At 48.7% G+C, this 16,515-nt stretch overlaps 2 protein-coding genes across 2 annotated transcripts in view; one reads left to right on the top strand and one right to left on the bottom strand.

Moving 5' to 3' along the window:
• Positions 1-6,953: 6,953 nt before the first annotated feature.
• Positions 6,954-11,928, bottom strand: UCHL1 (ubiquitin C-terminal hydrolase L1). The gene is made up of 9 exons (XM_064149189.1): positions 11,771-11,928; positions 11,631-11,642; positions 11,153-11,281; positions 9,890-10,040; positions 8,566-8,651; positions 8,439-8,486; positions 8,015-8,084; positions 7,633-7,691; positions 6,954-7,381 (listed from the first exon to the last, which is right to left on the bottom strand). Exons 1-9 carry the CDS (start codon positions 11,801-11,803, stop codon positions 7,295-7,297), a joined length of 675 nt encoding a protein of 224 aa, XP_064005259.1. The 5' UTR covers positions 11,804-11,928; the 3' UTR covers positions 6,954-7,294.
• The window catches only part of APBB2 (amyloid beta precursor protein binding family B member 2), a 241,652-nt gene continuing 236,569 nt past the window's right edge, over positions 11,433-16,515 (top strand). The window contains exon 1 of the mRNA XM_064149174.1: positions 11,433-11,668. The gene's annotated coding sequence lies outside the window, so the exon portion shown is untranslated. The remainder of the gene's footprint in view (positions 11,669-16,515) is intronic.

Genomic DNA, 16,515 nt, shown 5'->3' with positions numbered 1-16,515 from the left:
GATGAGACTCAGGATTAGTTGCTCATCAAGGAGCTCAGCACTCCATTCCCAAAGCTGGGGTGACACTGATTGCTGGTCCCATTTTTCATACCATCATGGGTAACCTGGGGCAGTTGAACAGAAGCTGGTTGTTAAATCCTGATTCTTTGCAAGCTTTCAAGGATGGAGCTGCCTCTGTTTCTCTAATGCCTTATCCCAGCACTCTACTACCTTCCCAGTGAAGAAGTACTAACTTCTAGTCTCTGAATGTCCCAAACTGAACCTTCCAAGCTTCAATCTGTGGTTAGTGCCCTTTCATATATACCATCTCCTACTAGCAAGAAAAAGATTTGCTTGGTCATCTTTGCAACTGCCCTTGAAGTAGTTGTAGGCTACAATTAGACCCTCCCTTAGTCTCCTCTGTGCCAGACTATACACACCCTTCTCCATCATCTTCTCTGCAGGCCACATAGAATCATAGAATCAGTCAGGGTAGGAAGGGACCACAAGGACCATCCAGATGCAACTCCCCTGCCATGGGCAAGGGCACCTCACACTAGAACAGGCTGTCTAGATCCTCATCCAACCTGGCCTTAAACACCTCCAGGGATGGAGCCTTGACCACCTCCCTGGGCAACCTGTTCCAGGGTCTCACCACCCTCATGCTGAAGAACTTTTTCCTAACATCCAGTCTGAATCTACCCATTTCTAGCTTCGTTCTATCCCCCCTAGTGCTATCACTACTTGTCAGCCTAAAAAGTCTCTCCTCAGCTTTCTTGTAGCCCCCTTTAAGATACTGAAAGCACATGCTCTGTGCTTCTGGCTGCAGCAGTAGCCTTTTGCTGGACCCTCTTCAGATTCCTCCACAACCTTCTTGGAGTTGGGGGGGGACTAAGATCCATAACTGAACATGCTAGTCCAGGTGCAGCCTCATCAGTGCCAAGCAGAGCTGGATAATTTCCTTCCATCTGCTGGCCTTGCTCCTCCCAGAAGAAGTCTCAGCACACTATATACAGTTGGGCTTATGCACAAAGAGAGCACACAATGCATAGGCTTATAGTCAGTCTGGCACCTGCTGTAACCTCCCCCCCAGGGTCTGTCGAGCAGGACTGCAACTCAGGAAGCAACTCATCACTTCCCAGCCCCCGCAGACGTGGTGGCTCCAGCCAGGTGCCAAGCTATGTCGAGCTCTGTGAGGTTTCTTTCAGCCCCATCCTCTCATCTTATTGACATCTTTTGGGTGTGGAGCATTTAGAGTATCAGGCACTCCCTGCACCTTAATATCACCCTCTGCAAGAACTTAAAAGTGACAAAATGCAAGCGATATTTTAATCCCTTTGGTCATAAAGGGATTTTAATGTTGTTACTCAGCTTCTGGCTCTGTTTTCCCCCAGTTCTTGTTTGCTTCCCTTTGGTTCAGTCTCATTGAGCTGAGCCCTGTCATCAGCCTCTTCCTGGCTGTCAGTGGCACCAGGAGAGGGATCCTGTGACTATGAGGTTTATTGCCTGTCTCTTGTTTTCTCCAAACACAGGCTGTTGGGACTGGCCCCTAGAACCCCTTTGCACCACAGAATCACAGAACTCTTTAGATTGGAAAAGCCCTTCAAGCTCATCAAGTCCAACCGTTAGTTTCACACTGACAAGTCCTTGACTAACCCAAATCCCTCAGCACAACATCTCATCACTCTGGATCTCTATGGTTGGAAAGGACCACCAGGATCATCCAGTCCAACCTTCATCCCAGCATCCTTCATCACTAGACCATAGCTTCAAGCAGCACATCCCCTCTCATTTTAAACACCTCCAGGGATGGCAACTCCACTACCTCCCTGGGCAGCCTGTTCCAGTGCCTGACCACCCACTCAGTAAAGAAGTTCCTCTGAACATCCAACCTGAAGGCAGAAGACATTGGTAAGCTTAGCTCCTTTTTCAGGTAACTATTCCTCCATCAGAAACATCTATAGTTTGATAAACTGCTGTGTGCAACAAAACCTTGCTGCTGCTGGAGTTATTCCCACTCCTTATTTCCCCCAAGAAAAATCCTATTTAGCATGCCAATAGCAGTGCAAATGTTGTCCAGTGGCAGACAGAGGACAAAGAGGTGGTGCGGTGCTGTATCAGCTGCAAATAAGCTATGGATCTAAACTGAAAGCTATAGAAGTGTGCAAGAGGCTTTGGACCTTACATCACACCCAAGTTCACTTTTGAGTGAGGCCTTGCTGCTGAAAGTTTCCCAATGCTGCCATCTACAGAAATAGGTCAACTACAGCTCTCAACAGCAGAGAAGAAAACTCGTAGGGAAACAGTAAGATGGTGAACAGTCTGCCCTGGATAGGTTACCCTAAAGATAGATTACTACTATGAGGACAGGCTGAGGGAGCTGAGGTTGTTCAGTCTGGAGAAGGCTCTGGGGAGACCTAATAGCAATCTTTCAGTACCTATAGTAGGCTATGAGAAAGAGAGAGAGACACTGTTTACAAAGACCTGGAGTGATAGGGTGAGGGGCAATAGATCACAGATCATAGAATCAAGCAGGTTGGAAGAGACCTCCAAGATCATCCAGTCCAACCTAGCACCCAGCCTTAGCCAGTCAACTAGACCATGGCACTAAGTGCCTCAGCCAGGCTTTTCTTGAACACCCCCAGGGACAGTGCCTCCACCACCTCCCTGGGCAGCCCATTCCAATGCCAATCACTCTCTCTGTGAAGAACTTCTTCCTAATATCCAGCCTATACTACCCTGGCACAACTTGAGACTGTGTCCCCTTGTTCTATTGCTGGTTGTCTGGGAGAAGAGGCCAACCCCCACCTGGCTACAATGCCCCTTCAGGTAGTTGTAGACAGCAATAAGATCACCCCTGAGCCTCCTCTTCTCCAGGCTAAACAGGCCCAGCTCCCTCAGCCTCTCCTCATAGGATTTGTGTTCCAGGCCCCTCACCAGCTTCGTTGCCCTTCCCTGGACATGTTCCAGCACCTCAACATCTTTCTTGAATTGAGGGGCCCAGAACTGGACACAGTACTCAAGGTCAGTAGTTTCAAACCAGAGAAGAGCAGATTTAGATTGGATATTAAGAACAAGTTCTTTACAATGAAGGTGGTGGAACACTGAAGCAGGTTGCCCAGGGAGGTGGTTGAGGCCCCATCCCTGGAGATATTACCCAGAGCTCTGGGCAACCTAATCTAGTGGAGCATGTCCCTGCTGACTGCAGGAGCATTGGGCTGAGTGACCTTTGGAGGTCGCTTCCAACCCATTCTATGATTCTATAATTTTATAGGTTGGACTTGGTGATCCTGAGGGTCTTTTCCAACCTGGGTGTTTCTGTGATTCTGTGTAATTCTATGATGAGCAGTGTGCAAGCCTAAAGCTAAACCTGAAATCCCACCTGAGATTCTCACATAGTCCTTAAAGTATTTCCAAGGCTGGTTCTCTGTCTTAACTGATAAACATCCACCTCTGGAAGGCTGCACAAATAAATGGTAGGGAACTCTTCATTCAACTTCAGCAATTTGCTCAGCAGATTCCTCATATAGCAGGAAGAGCAGAGGTGGCAACAGCCAGTCCTAGGTATCTTTCAGAGCAGATGTAGAACACAAAACATGCTCCATGAACTCCTGCTCTTCTCAGTAGTTGTCACAATGAGGATTCAGGGATAAATTCGGGAAAAACACAGAGGGGTTGAGGTGAGAAATGGAGAGGCTCAAAAAAGCTACTTTAATTAAGGAGGATGCACAGGAAATCCAGGAAAGGTAACAGTTCCTTATGCATCTACAAATTTAAGAGGAAAAAAAAGACAAAGAGGGGACAACAAGGAGAGATAAGAAACAAAATGAGCATCACTTCAGGTATTTCCTGTGGGTCACATCCTCTTGAATGATTAGAAAGCATCTTCTCATAAAAATCATGGGGTTTGGTAAGCAGCACTAAAAATAACCTATAGGCATTTACACAGCTTGGTAACAGAATAGAAATAGACCTCAAAGATCATTCTGTCCAACCCTCAGCCCACCACTAAAAGGTTAACACTAAACCATGTTCCTAAGTGCCAGGTGCACACACTGTTTGACTGCCCTCAAGGATGGTGACTCCACCACTGCCCTGGGCAGATCATTCCAAGGTTTGAGAACCCTCTCTGTGAAGAAAAAATTCCTAATATCCAGACTAAACTTCTCCTAGCTCAGCTTGTAGCCATTTCCTCTAGCCCTGTCACTTGTCATCAAGAAGAGACTGCCCCCACCTGGCTATAACCTCCTTTCAGGTAGTTGCAGAGGGCAAGTTGCTGAGGTCTTCCCTCAGCCTCCTCTTCTCCACAATGAACACCCCCAGCTTCCTCAGACACTCCTCATAGGTTCTGTGCTCCAGGCCCTTCACAAGCTTCATTGCCCTCCTCTGGGTACATTCCAGCACGTTAACATCCTTCCTACAGTGAGGGACCCAGAACTGAGCACAGCACTCAAAGCGTGGCCTCACCAGTGCAGAGTACAGGGGATGATCACCTCCCTGTTCCTGCTGGCTGCAGTGTTTCTAATACAAGCCAGGATGCCATTGGCTTTCTTGGCCACCTGGGCACACTGCTGATTCATGTTATGTCACAAATCAGCCAAACCCCCCAGGCTCCTCTTCGAGTCACAGCTCCAACTCCAAACATTCCTGCTAAAACTTGAAACAACAGGCAAGAATCAAAATTCAAGTGCCTGCAAGTATTGCCTGCTGGCTGCAAAACCTGTGTAAGAGGCATTCCTTTTGAGATTAGATATACAGGGATTTACAATCAGGGTTCTAAACCATCTTCCACCTTTTCTATTTATGGCTTCTTACTAGATGATTTTGACTTGCTACTTACACGCCTCATGACTCTTCTTCTGAATCATAATCAACCAGGTTGGAAGAGACCTCCAAGATCAGCCAGGCCAACCTAGCACCCAGCCCTGTCCAGTCAACCAGACCATGGCACTAAGTGCCTCATCCAGGCTTTGCTTCAACACCTCCAGGGATGGTGACTCCACCACCTCCCTGGGCAGCCCATTCCAATGCCAATCACTCTCTCTGACAACAACTTCCTCCTAACACCCAGCCTAGACCTCCCCTGCCACAACTTGAGACTATGGCCCTTTGTTCTATTGCTGCTTGCCTGGGAGAAGAGACCAACCCCCACCTGGCTACAGCCTCCCTTCAGGTAGTTGTAGACAGCAATGAGCTCTGCCCTGAGCCTCCTCTTCTGCAGGCTGCACACCCCCAGCTCCCTCAGCCTCTCCTCACAGGGCTGTGCTCCAGGCCCCTCACCAGCTCTGTCACCATTCTCTGGACACTTTCCAGCATCTCAACATCTCTCTTGACTTGAGGAGCCCAGAACTGGACACAGGACTCAAGGCGTGGCCTGGCCAGGGTTGTGGTCAGTATAGTGCTAGAGGGAAAAAAGGCAAAAATAAACAAAGCCAGAACCATTTGACTGCTGCATACAGTGTTAAATACAGCAGTGTTTCAAGACCACTTTCAGGTTGCTTCAGCTTTAACTGATCACTTACAGCAGGTACCCTTGCCAAGGGTGCTAGAGTCCCCTGCCTGGATGCATTTCTGTGTGAATTACCCTAAGGCATCCTGCCTTGGCAGGGAGGTTGGACTGGATCTCTGGAGGTCCTGTGGCTCTGCACAATTAAGAGATGCTCCCTGACGGCATGGGGCACAGGTGACTGGGCTCTGCTCTCACTTGTGCTGCCTTCTGATTTTTATTGCTCTTCCCATCCTCCTGTGCTCACGCCACATGTGTTTCCCCTTCTGCAGGCTTTGTTGCTAAGCAGCCTGAGCTGCAGGCATAGCTCTGAGCCTGCGCTGGAGCAGGAGGCTGCAGTGGAGATGCCCCAGGAGGTCTCTCCACCCTGTGACAACATCCGGTAGCAGGCGGAGCGAGATGCTGTTGTGACAGATGTAGCCTTCACCACCCTGCTACCAGAAAGGAAGAGACTGATGCTCAGAACTGAAGTGCTCTGAGCTTTAGCTAAATAAAACATGTTACAGCCCCCTGCTAGCTTCAGCCATCAGGTAAGTGAGCAGTAACAAAGCTCAGTACCAAACACCTTCAGACTAGGCATGGCTTTAACTAAAGCTTCTATTTAGAATTACTCATCACAACAAGCCTAGAAGTCATCAACAATTTGTAGCATACAGCCATGACCTAAGGACCTGGCACCACACAACATGGCTGGCAGGCAGAGTGGGACACAATGCATGAAAAGGCCCAAATTTAAGGGTGTTTAATCCCTTCTCTCAGCTACCTCTGAGGTGGCAGCAAGGAGCTGCGGGTAAACAGGAGGTACTCAGGCAAGACATTTCCACAGGTCACAGCAGAGGGTAAAGAATATGTTATGTATTTTTTTCTTCCCCTTGAACCTCAAAATTCACCCTGCTACTGAAAATGCAATTAGTGCAGGTATCTCCTTTTTCATGTAGTTTCAGAAGGGACTTGCAGGAGCCTCTTTCAAGACCTACCTAACAAACAAATGAAGAAAGGCACACTGGCTAGCCAAAGACTGCATTCACCATTAGCCAGCAGCCTTGTTTTAAACTAGAGGTATGAAAGAGCCTGCTCTAATCCCATCTCCTGTAAGGACAGACACCACCAACCAGTTCAGGGGAGGTCCTGCTGCTTGCAGTATGAATACAAATAGCCTGTGCTTAAGAGCAGAAAACTTTAGGTTGATCTGTGAGTGTTAATCACACCTTACCCCTCTACAAATGTGTGCAGCTAACAGCTTCAGCCTGGGCATTAGGAAAAGCTTTATCAGTACAGCACAGGACTGAGTTGTGCAGACAGTGGTGTAGGTCTCCATCTTTGGAGGCCCTCAAGACGCTGGAGTCCTGCTAACCTGAAGCTAACATTAACTTTACGCTCAGAGAGCTTTGAGGGTCCTTTGAAGACAGGCTCTAGAGGATGCCACACAACTCCATTTGGTGAAAGGGACAGTGACCACTTGAGTCCGTTTAGTCTTCCAGCAGAACTCTTTATTCTCATTAAGGACAAGGAAGTATCAACCTACAGCTCAATTAACATGACACAGATTAAAGAAGCCCTGTTAAGTATTTCCTACTTAACATGTGAAAAAAAGTCTAAAGACCTCTGATGTGTCCAAACTGTTCACATTAAAACTTGAGCTCATCATTTAGCACAAGCTCAGCTGATGTTGCTCCTGTGTACAGCAAAAGGTGGAAACAATTTAAGTTACCAGAACAGCTGTGTTTAACAAGTACTGAAGCACTGGAGTTTAAACTGCATTTACTGGTGTGCTATTAGACTGCTTTCCTTGCATCAATTCAGAGTGTCTCAGGCAGACTTGCAAAAAGCCACAGCAGAAAAACGAACTTCTCCTTTCTCACGTTCTGTAAATTGTCTGCAGATCTTAGCAGAGTCCTTGAAAGAAAAACAAACAAGTTCTTTAGACTACCAGAAGACACTTGCTGTAGAGACCAAGTCTTTCCATCTCCTATTCGAGGAGTGACAAGGTCTGGTAAATACACTGAACAGGGATCTCTAGATTTGTGGCTACTTTGTTACCATGGCGTAAGCACCAACTTGACCAGCACATAGAACAGCCACCACACACTCTCACCCTTGTGTAAGCCCTGGTTTTGGGGAAACCAGCAGCAATGGAGAAGTCTTACCTTCAATAGCAAGTCATCAGAGCTTGTGCCATGGTTTACTGGAAAAGGCATACGCCCATCTGTGGAAGAAAGTCCCATCAGTGTGGGCCCAAGAAACAAGTACACACATGAAAGGTACTTGGGAGGACAGAGGTTAAGTATTGTCCATATATAGCTTGAGTTAGGAGGACTAAGGATTCTCAGCCTTCAGGAGATGACATACTTTACAAAAAGGCCTGGGCCTTCAGTGCAACCTACCTTCAGTTAAAACCTTCCACCAAAGGTACAAACTTTGGCTTTGAGAGCCTCTGCAAGTAGGTTAACCAGCACCAGGTATCTAACCTAAGCCCCTGGTGCTGCTGTGCATAGGCCTAGCCCAACTGCAGAGTTCCCAGGACCTTACCCAATTCATACAGGTGTCCATCCACATTGACAAACAGGATGAAGTGGAAGTTCACACTGTTGTCGTCAACCTTAGGAAAGACCATCAGATACATCTGTTAGATTTAAAAAACCCTACTGGCAATCCTACTTGTGACTACAGGACACAAGTCAAAGCAGTCAAAGGACTGAAAACTTCAACTTCTCTTCAAGACCTCTACAAGCCCAACCGCCAGAAACCCTGATGTAAAGTCACATTTTCAGACTAGATCTAAACCCAAATTTTCATTCCACGTTTGAGGAATCAACCCTGCATAAGCATTCACCCATGAGTCATTCATTTCTCTTCCCTCATGAGCTATAGCAGCCATCTGCCAGACAAGACTGCATTGCTCTACAACTTCCATTAACCTCTTCTCCCAAGATGTCGCACATCTGTGTCTTACCCGACATTGTCCTTCTTGTGCAACTGAATTGTGGACATCTTGTATAGCCTTAAGAGAAAGTAAACACGGGTTACTACATCCTCAAATACTTGCCAACAGCTCTCAGCAGTTTGTTTAGATCATATACCTTGTTATTTGCAAAATGCTTAGCCCTCTCTTCAGGAGACAGATCAGCTGTTTCATCAAGAAACTTCTTCAGGGCAGACCCCTCATCTGCACAAGATGATCAAAGATTTTATTCAGTACAGGTAAAGCATTAGTCACAGTTTAGCTGCAGCCTCACAGTAATCAATGCTTGTTGCTTTAACTAGGAGTCACTGCATTCAGACTGCAACTATCTCAAGCATAAATTTATTACAACTGCCAGTTCAAGCTGTTTATCCAGGAGTTATTAACAGTCTACACAAACAAGTGCTCTGGATGCTTAGCCTGCAACTGACATTCAAATGAAATTTGCTTCTCTGATTTCCCCTCCCCTTGCAGATTTGGCAAGTCCTGTTTAGAAGAAATTCATTCAAATGCTCTTACAGCTGCCATCTTAAATATCAGCTAAGAGAACAGGGGCAGATGAAACTTAGTTGTCTCACTGCCTTCACATAAAGTCTACCTGTTCACCACAAGCTTCCTTTGGTTTTCCAGTACATAAATTAGTAGTGCAAAGCCAGGCTGAGTTCTAGTCTTATGTGCTGCACTCATGTGTGCTGCTTCAGAGAATCCTTCAGAAAGTAAAGCTGCTCTTATTTAGCCTTCTGTGTGTGTCTTCCTTCGGGTGGTGTGGGATTTCTCCTTCTACAAAGAGTTCCAGTTATCTTGGAACAATGAATCCAAGTTATAATTTGCAGATCTCCAGTCCTTGAACAAAGCATTTCCCGTGCTCAGTAACACCCTTTAACAAAAGCTTGAATCCTATTTCTGAGGAGGTCCTAGGCACCAGTTTTATATTCTTTGCTATAGGAAGGGCACCATCAAAATCATTGCATCTGCAGGCAAAGTCTGCTTACAGACACTTGCCATCCTCAGTGTTTTCTGAGCAAATGGAAAACATGGTCTAGGCTGATTTACAGACTGCCCTGAGCAAGGCCATTCACAGTAAATGTAATCAGCACGAAGAATTTTATCTCTTCAGTTCACATCAACACCAGTGCCAATAGCTACTGCTGAATGTACTTCTTAATTAGACCTTAGTCCCTCCTCTTGCATTGCCCAGCAAGGTGGTATCTCTGCAAGTACCAGACAGGAATCAACACATTCTGCTCTGTGATTGAGGCAGTAGGTGAGACCACATGGCCTTCTCCAAGAGCTGAAAGACCCACTTACCAACTGAAGCAGTACCTCATGCCTTAACTTGGCTTGCATGAAAGCCTCTGGGTGTCTCCAACAGCCCATACCCACTCAATCTTCCTGTCAAAAAAAAATCTGACACTTAAGCACTTCAGAACATTCATACTCACCAAGCTTCAGTTTGTCCTTATTGTTAGCAACAGCATGTATCAGACCAATAGTTCCACAGGAGTTACTGACGGTCTGCTTCAGGAAATACACTTTGGAACTGATTTCTTGGTCCTTTATTTTCTCAGTCTGTTGCTTCCTGAAGTTCTCATGCTGTAAACATGTTAACTGTTTTAAGCATTTCATCACAGTGATGCTTTTTGTTGTGCAAACTATGAGAGTTGTGCAGGTGAAACAACACCAAGACTGGGCAAAGATTTACCCAGAAACTCATCCTTCTGGCATAGGCCCAACAAAGCATGTATGTGTATGCTGGATGCAGGCCAAGTCTTAATGCACTACCTACATGACTCAGTTATATCCAATGGCATCATTCTTAGCCTCTCCATCTGTTCCATACACTGGAAATAGCTTGGGGTGGGAAATCATATAATGGAGAGTCTCTTTTGTATTCTCTCTCAATTGTTTCGGGCCATCTAATGACACTACTCAGCATGTCTCTACAATAGGTTTCCTTTGTACCTTTAGGTTACTCCATAAACCCCTCCTCATCAGAACAATGTACAGACAAGTGTAAAACCGCCCCTATTGAAAGGCAATAATCCTTCCTTTAAAGAACTTGTTAAATAGACTGTTTCAAAGTCTATCTCCTCATCTACTTCCTCAGCATCAATGGGACTAAATGCATTAAGCACACAGAAGTAATTTAGGCCTCTCCAGACAATGATTCAGCATGGCAACAGAACTGCCACTCTGCACACTCCAGACTGCTGATGCGTTTTCCTCAGCCTGGTATACAGCAAAGTGCCAGAGGAGCACCGCATTTGTTGCCTTGTTTCGTTTCTGCGTTCACTGCAGTTTAGACTATATGGAGCCTAAGGCCAAGCAGCCAGCATGTGCTACTCACAGACCACCTACCCACCAGTGCAAGCCGAGCCCTCTCCCCGCCGATGCTTATGGAGAGGCCACAGGCAGCCGCCTGACAGCAGCCAGCACTACCTGCTGCCGGCCTGCGAGTACAGGCGCTGCTGCCGACACCAGCCTGGTTTTCACCCCAGAGGCACCTGGGCCCACTTGAGGTGACAGAACCGCACACGGAGCGGCCATCACACACAGCACCGGGACCGCCACAGGCTCGCTGCCTCTACCCAGCACCTCCCCACCTCTTGCCACCGCTGCAGCCCAGAGGGCGCCTGCGGTGCACAGCGCCCCGGAAGGAAGGGACACAGCAGCCGCCCCCTGCGCGCACCCATGCCCATACCTACCTGCTCCGTGAGAGGGAAGAGCAGGAGCAGAGCGCAGGCCGGGGTAGGGACGGCGCTCAGCGCATCCTCCTCGAAGCCCAGCACATCCACGAAGCGCCAGCCGGGACCTACTCCCAGGCGGGACAGCACCTGTGCGGGGCACAGCGAGCGGGTGGCGAGTCCGCCCTGTCTCCCTCTCCCTCCCCATCCCTCGTCCCCTCGCCGGCCCCGACGGCGCGGCCCGGCCGCGCTCCCCGCCGCGCCCCAGTGACACAGCACAACGCACGGGCCCGCGGCGCCATCTTCCGGCCGCTGCTGCCGTCGCTGCCCGTCCGAGGGGACGCCCCGGGGGAGGGCGCGGCTTCAACGGCGCTCCGCAGGTGCAGCCGCGCCCTGCGCAGCGGTTCCGCTCCTCTCCGCTGCAGCCGGCGCTGCCGAGGATGCTGCGAGGGATGGAGCGAGAACGGGCGGCACCCACCCACCCGCGGCGGCGACTCACTTTATTCAGCATCTGGAAAACAAAGCGGGGGAAGAGGGGTGAGTATGCCGAGGAGGGACAGTGCCCCGCCACCCGGTGCCAGTCCCATCTCGCTGCATCAGCCCCATCCCGCGGCCCCATCGCCGCTGCCCCTCACGCACCTCGGGGTTGATCTCCATAGGCTGCCAGGCCATGGCTGCAGGACGGCGGGGAGCTGGGAAGAAGGCAGGCTGCGCCCCAGACACAACAATGTCCCTCAGGAGCGGCGCTAAGCGTACGAGCCCCGCTACCGTCGACGCTGCAACGCGGAGCCGCCCACCCGGCTTTTATATAGGGGTGGGCTGGCCCACTCCGCGCCGCGGCGGGGGAAGAGGGAGGAGCAGGGCAGCACCAAAGCGCGGGGGGCGCGGCGGTGCCAGCCCTGGGCGCGGGGTGGTTGGTTGGTTGCGCGGTGGAGCGAAAGGTCCGCGGAGGCGGGAGGGTAGTCGATGCTGGGGAGCCGCGGTCTTGAGGGAGAGCTCGGCCTGGGCTGTGAGGGGGTCGGGGGGACACTACCTAGTCCCCGAGACACCCTCCTTCCAGGATAGCGGGGCGCGACGGGCGGCAGGAGAGCCCCAGCCAGCCTCACGTCGATGTGGAGAAAGTGCTAGAAGCGGCAGGGCCGAGGTGCCGGCCGCGGCCTCGGCCTCCTGCCTTGCTATGCCCTGCCTTTGCCTTGGCTTTCCGCTGCTTTGCCCAGTCCTTCTGTGCTTTGCCCGCCCCGCCTATGCCCTGCTTTACCTGGGCACCGTGGCCGCGGGGCAAGTGACAAACATCACTGAAGGCAACGCGTTCACGTTCCTCCAGCTCCATCGAGCCCTGCCCCAGAGCTGTGTTTATCCTGAAAGCCTGCGTCTGCATTTATGTGCCTGAGCGCTCCCGAAGCGCTGGAGGCTGCTGCATGTGCACTGCAGAGAGCAGCCCATGAGCTCTGATAACGCACCCTAAGTGCTGGGGGCTTGTGTCTAAAATCTCGGGATGATAAAACCATCACCTAAGTCACCTGTCAGCTGATGGCAGCTCTGCAGTTTGAATCGATCCCTGAACCGGTCCAGTGAAGCTGGTTATAAAATATTGGGCTTTTTCTCTTTTATTCATGACCCAACAGTTTCTCCATTCAGTGTTTTTGGAGCATCTAGACTAGAACATCTCTGAACAAGGAAACAAAACCAATCTACTTGAAATACTAGAAATCATGTGGATTCCAAACAGCCTTTCAGATTTTACTGGTAAACAACTGGTTTACTGTCCTGAGGTGCCCTGTGATCCTGTGATTCAGCTCATCACAGTCAAGGGAAGACCAGTATGCACTTGCTCAAAGATTCTGGGGAGGAGGGGGGAAAGGTAGATGATAATAACATTTATTTATGGTTTTCCCCCTTTACATTTTATCTGTAAACAGTCATTGATAGCTACAAGCAAGCTAGAAATGCCCCAAAGTATTTATCCAACAGGTAGTATTTTTGGCTATATTTCCTTTGTATCACAGTATCATCAGGGTTGGAAGAGACCTCACAGATCATCAAGTCCAACCCTTTACCACAGAGCTCAAGGTTAGACCATGGCACCAAGTGCCACGTCCAACCTTGCCTTGAAGTGCCCCAGGGATGGCGACTCCACCACCTCCCTGGGCACTGTAAGATGCACAGCAAAGCAATTTGAATGAACAAGTAGGATGCCAATGGTGCCTGATAGATAGGAGAGGCTCCATGCAGCTCTTCTAAGATGGCAGAGCACAGATCTTTCAGCCTACCAAAGAGATGGCTAAAAATGGCAAGAAAACTCCAGCTTCTGAGTTGCTCAGCAGTAAATGGGGGTTACAGCTTCAGCCTGTATCACAGCAGTGGCTACGCTCAGATCTCAAGTCTACAGAGTCATCCCTGGGCTGCCAAAAGGAGACTGCAGACAGCAGTTTCAGTCTCTGCAGCACACAGGGGCCAGAGCTGGAGTCATCAATTTGAGACTCTGCCCTATCTATCAGTGCATCAATTTTAAATAAACAGTAAGTATAACAACACAGAACTACTAAAAACCTGCCAGAGTTGCATAAAGTTGCCTGCCTCTGCAAAGTCATCCAAAAAGGGAGTGTTGTCATACCCAATCCCCATCTAACTCCTTGCAAAGAGGAAGTCTCCTATGTCTTTCTCCAGTGAAGGTAGATGCACCTAGCATATTTGACCCAATACATTGCCATTACTGCAATAACATCAATTCACCTGAAAATGTGAGTGGAAGTTGTTTGTGAACTTTCTGTACTGTCCAAATGTCACAACAGGCACTTGTGGTGGTCAGCTCTGTCTGTGAATAAAGCTTCTGCTCAAGGTACCTGATTTAGAAAGGGTGTACAGAAGAATCTTTGCTACATGTAGAAATATACTTCGGGGGAAGTATAGGCTGGATGTTAGGAGGAAGTTCTTCACAGAGAGAGTGATTGCCATTGGAATGGGCTGCCCAGGGAGGTGGTGGAGTTGCCATCCCTGGGGGTCTTCAAGCAAAGCCTGGATGAGGCACTTAGTGCCATGGTCTAGTTTACTGGATAGGGCAGGGTGCTAGGTTGGACTGGCTGATCTTGGAGGTCTCTTCCAACCTGGTTGATTCTATGATTCTATGATAGGACTCATCAGTAGTATTTTCTTTCTCCCTGTGTTTCAGTTGAAGATTTACATAAGGGAGAACTAGACCTACAATGAAGGGCTGTTTCTGAGTTCACAAGATCTCCTAACAAAAGTACCCATGGCAAGCAGGGTGCTGAAGGAAACAAAGCTTTAGGCAATACAGAGCTCCTGAAATGAAAGCTGAGGTTGAAAAATATTCCCTAGAAGCTAATTGTCCTATTCTTCTGACAAAATCTAAGTCCTGAGGCAGTCCATGTCCCCAGCTTCAGCTGTGCTGTCTGCACCTGCCCAGTAAACACGTCAGGCCTGTGCCTTTCTTCATTTTCTTATAAAATGATTCACTTCCCAAAAGAAAGATCCCAAAGCCATTCTCAGAAATCTCCTTAATTCCCTACTTTCTACCTCCAAAACAAAGAATAGGTGTCCATAGCTGTCTGGTGGTGCCCAAGGCAGTAGGATGCAGGTGCATGGTGGTGCAGGCAGTGAAGCCAAAGGAACCCATTGCTGCCTGTCACCGTTCTTCTGGTAACTGCCTGTTTGCACTCACATGATAGTGAATCAAAGGTATTGGAGATTAGTGTGATTATTTACTGTAAATAAGACTGCTGGGTTGGGGTAAATCTTGCCTGAGGGCAGTTCTGACAGCTCAGTTATACCATACCAAAGAATTTGACTTACACAGAAATGCAGCATCCTTGAAAGGCTTCAAAGACTGCTTTTGCCTTAAGGCCACTCATGACAAGTCTTAGTGTGACTAAGGTAGTAGCCATCCATCTGTGGTAGAGAATTTAGGATGCCTCCACAATCAACAGCAAGAAGAAATTAGAGAGCATCAGTCAGTGGACCAGAGATGTTAGCCTTGGGCTGAGGCAAAATGTGCTCTAGAAACAACAGTTTCTCTTCCTTGGCTGTAAAGGGAGTCTGTGGGAGCCAGTTCAGTTATAGAGGTCAGCTTTTAGGTGGCTGAATTAAACTTTAACTGCCTGGTGATAAGAGAAGAATGCCTATTTTCCCCTTGCAGCTCACCATAACTAATGTTACAGTCATAGATGCTTCAGTATGCATTATGGCATATAGGAAGGGCAGGCTTTATTTCTGGTCTGGAAATTCCCAGTAGTCAGTAGGACAACCCACAGCCTGCTGAGGTGAGCCACAGTCCACAAGGACCACACAGGGCTAACTTTCTGGAAGCGTGACAGGTTTTTAGCCTGGTAGATACGTGGCTGTGAGGCCAATTTGCCATCATTTAGCAACTAGCATGCAGTAGGTAGCTGGAAAGCTACTAAAACACTGTCTTCATCTCCCACCACTGACATTTTCCACACTGGGGTATCTGCTCACATCTGGGTCTGCAGTATATAAGCACAGATATAAGGGAATTGCTCCCAACTATTTGCATATGGGTTCCACCAAATGAGTGTATTGTATTCTCTCTCTGGCTGCTACACTACTCTCCCTGCTATCCAGCTCTACCACCAAATCTAGATAGCTTTTCCAAAATAAATAAATCAGTGGTAGCTGAAGCAAATTGCCTTTATCCCAGATTAGATGCTGGAGAAAGTCTTACATGCCGTAGGGTTACCAAAGTAGGCAGCCAAGCTTCACTCAGCTGTTTGTTCACCACTCCCTAGCAGGATGGGGGAGAAAATCTGAAGGGCATGAGTGAGAAAACATGTGGGTTGAGATAAATACAGTTTAATAAGCAAAGGGAGGGGAAGCAAGGGAAAAAAATCACAAACAATTGATGCAAAAAGCAGTCATTCACCATCAGCCAGCAGATGCCCAGCCAGTCCCTGAGCTGCAGTCCCCGGGGAAGCTGCCCTCTCTGGCATTTATTGCCTGGCACAAGGCCATGCAGCTGGGGATATCTCCTGGGTCAGTTGCAGGTCAGCTGTCCTGGCTGTATCTCTCCTAGCTTCGTGTGCACCTCCAGTCTGCTGCTGCAGGGACAGCGTGAGAACAGAAATGGCCTTGATGCTGTGCAAGCACTGCTCAGCGATAGCTAAAACCTCCCTGTGTTATCAGGACTGTTCTGGTCACAGATCCACAACACAGCACCACGGCAGAAAGTGAACTCATCCCAGCCAGAACCAGTACACTGTGTCACGAGGTAGCAAACATAAAGCATGACAAACATATGTGAGGCGTCAGGGATCTGTGTAAGGCAGTAACATCCCCCTTCTCTTCTGGTAAACTGTCTGCAGCACAGCAGCAATTCCTGCATGTGAGTGCCTCAGCCTTTAATGAGAAGA

Source organism: Pogoniulus pusillus, chromosome 9, assembly GCF_015220805.1.
Source record: "Pogoniulus pusillus isolate bPogPus1 chromosome 9, bPogPus1.pri, whole genome shotgun sequence".
NCBI lineage: Eukaryota > Metazoa > Chordata > Aves > Piciformes > Lybiidae > Pogoniulus > Pogoniulus pusillus.
This window is presented reverse-complemented; position numbering and strand designations above follow the sequence as displayed.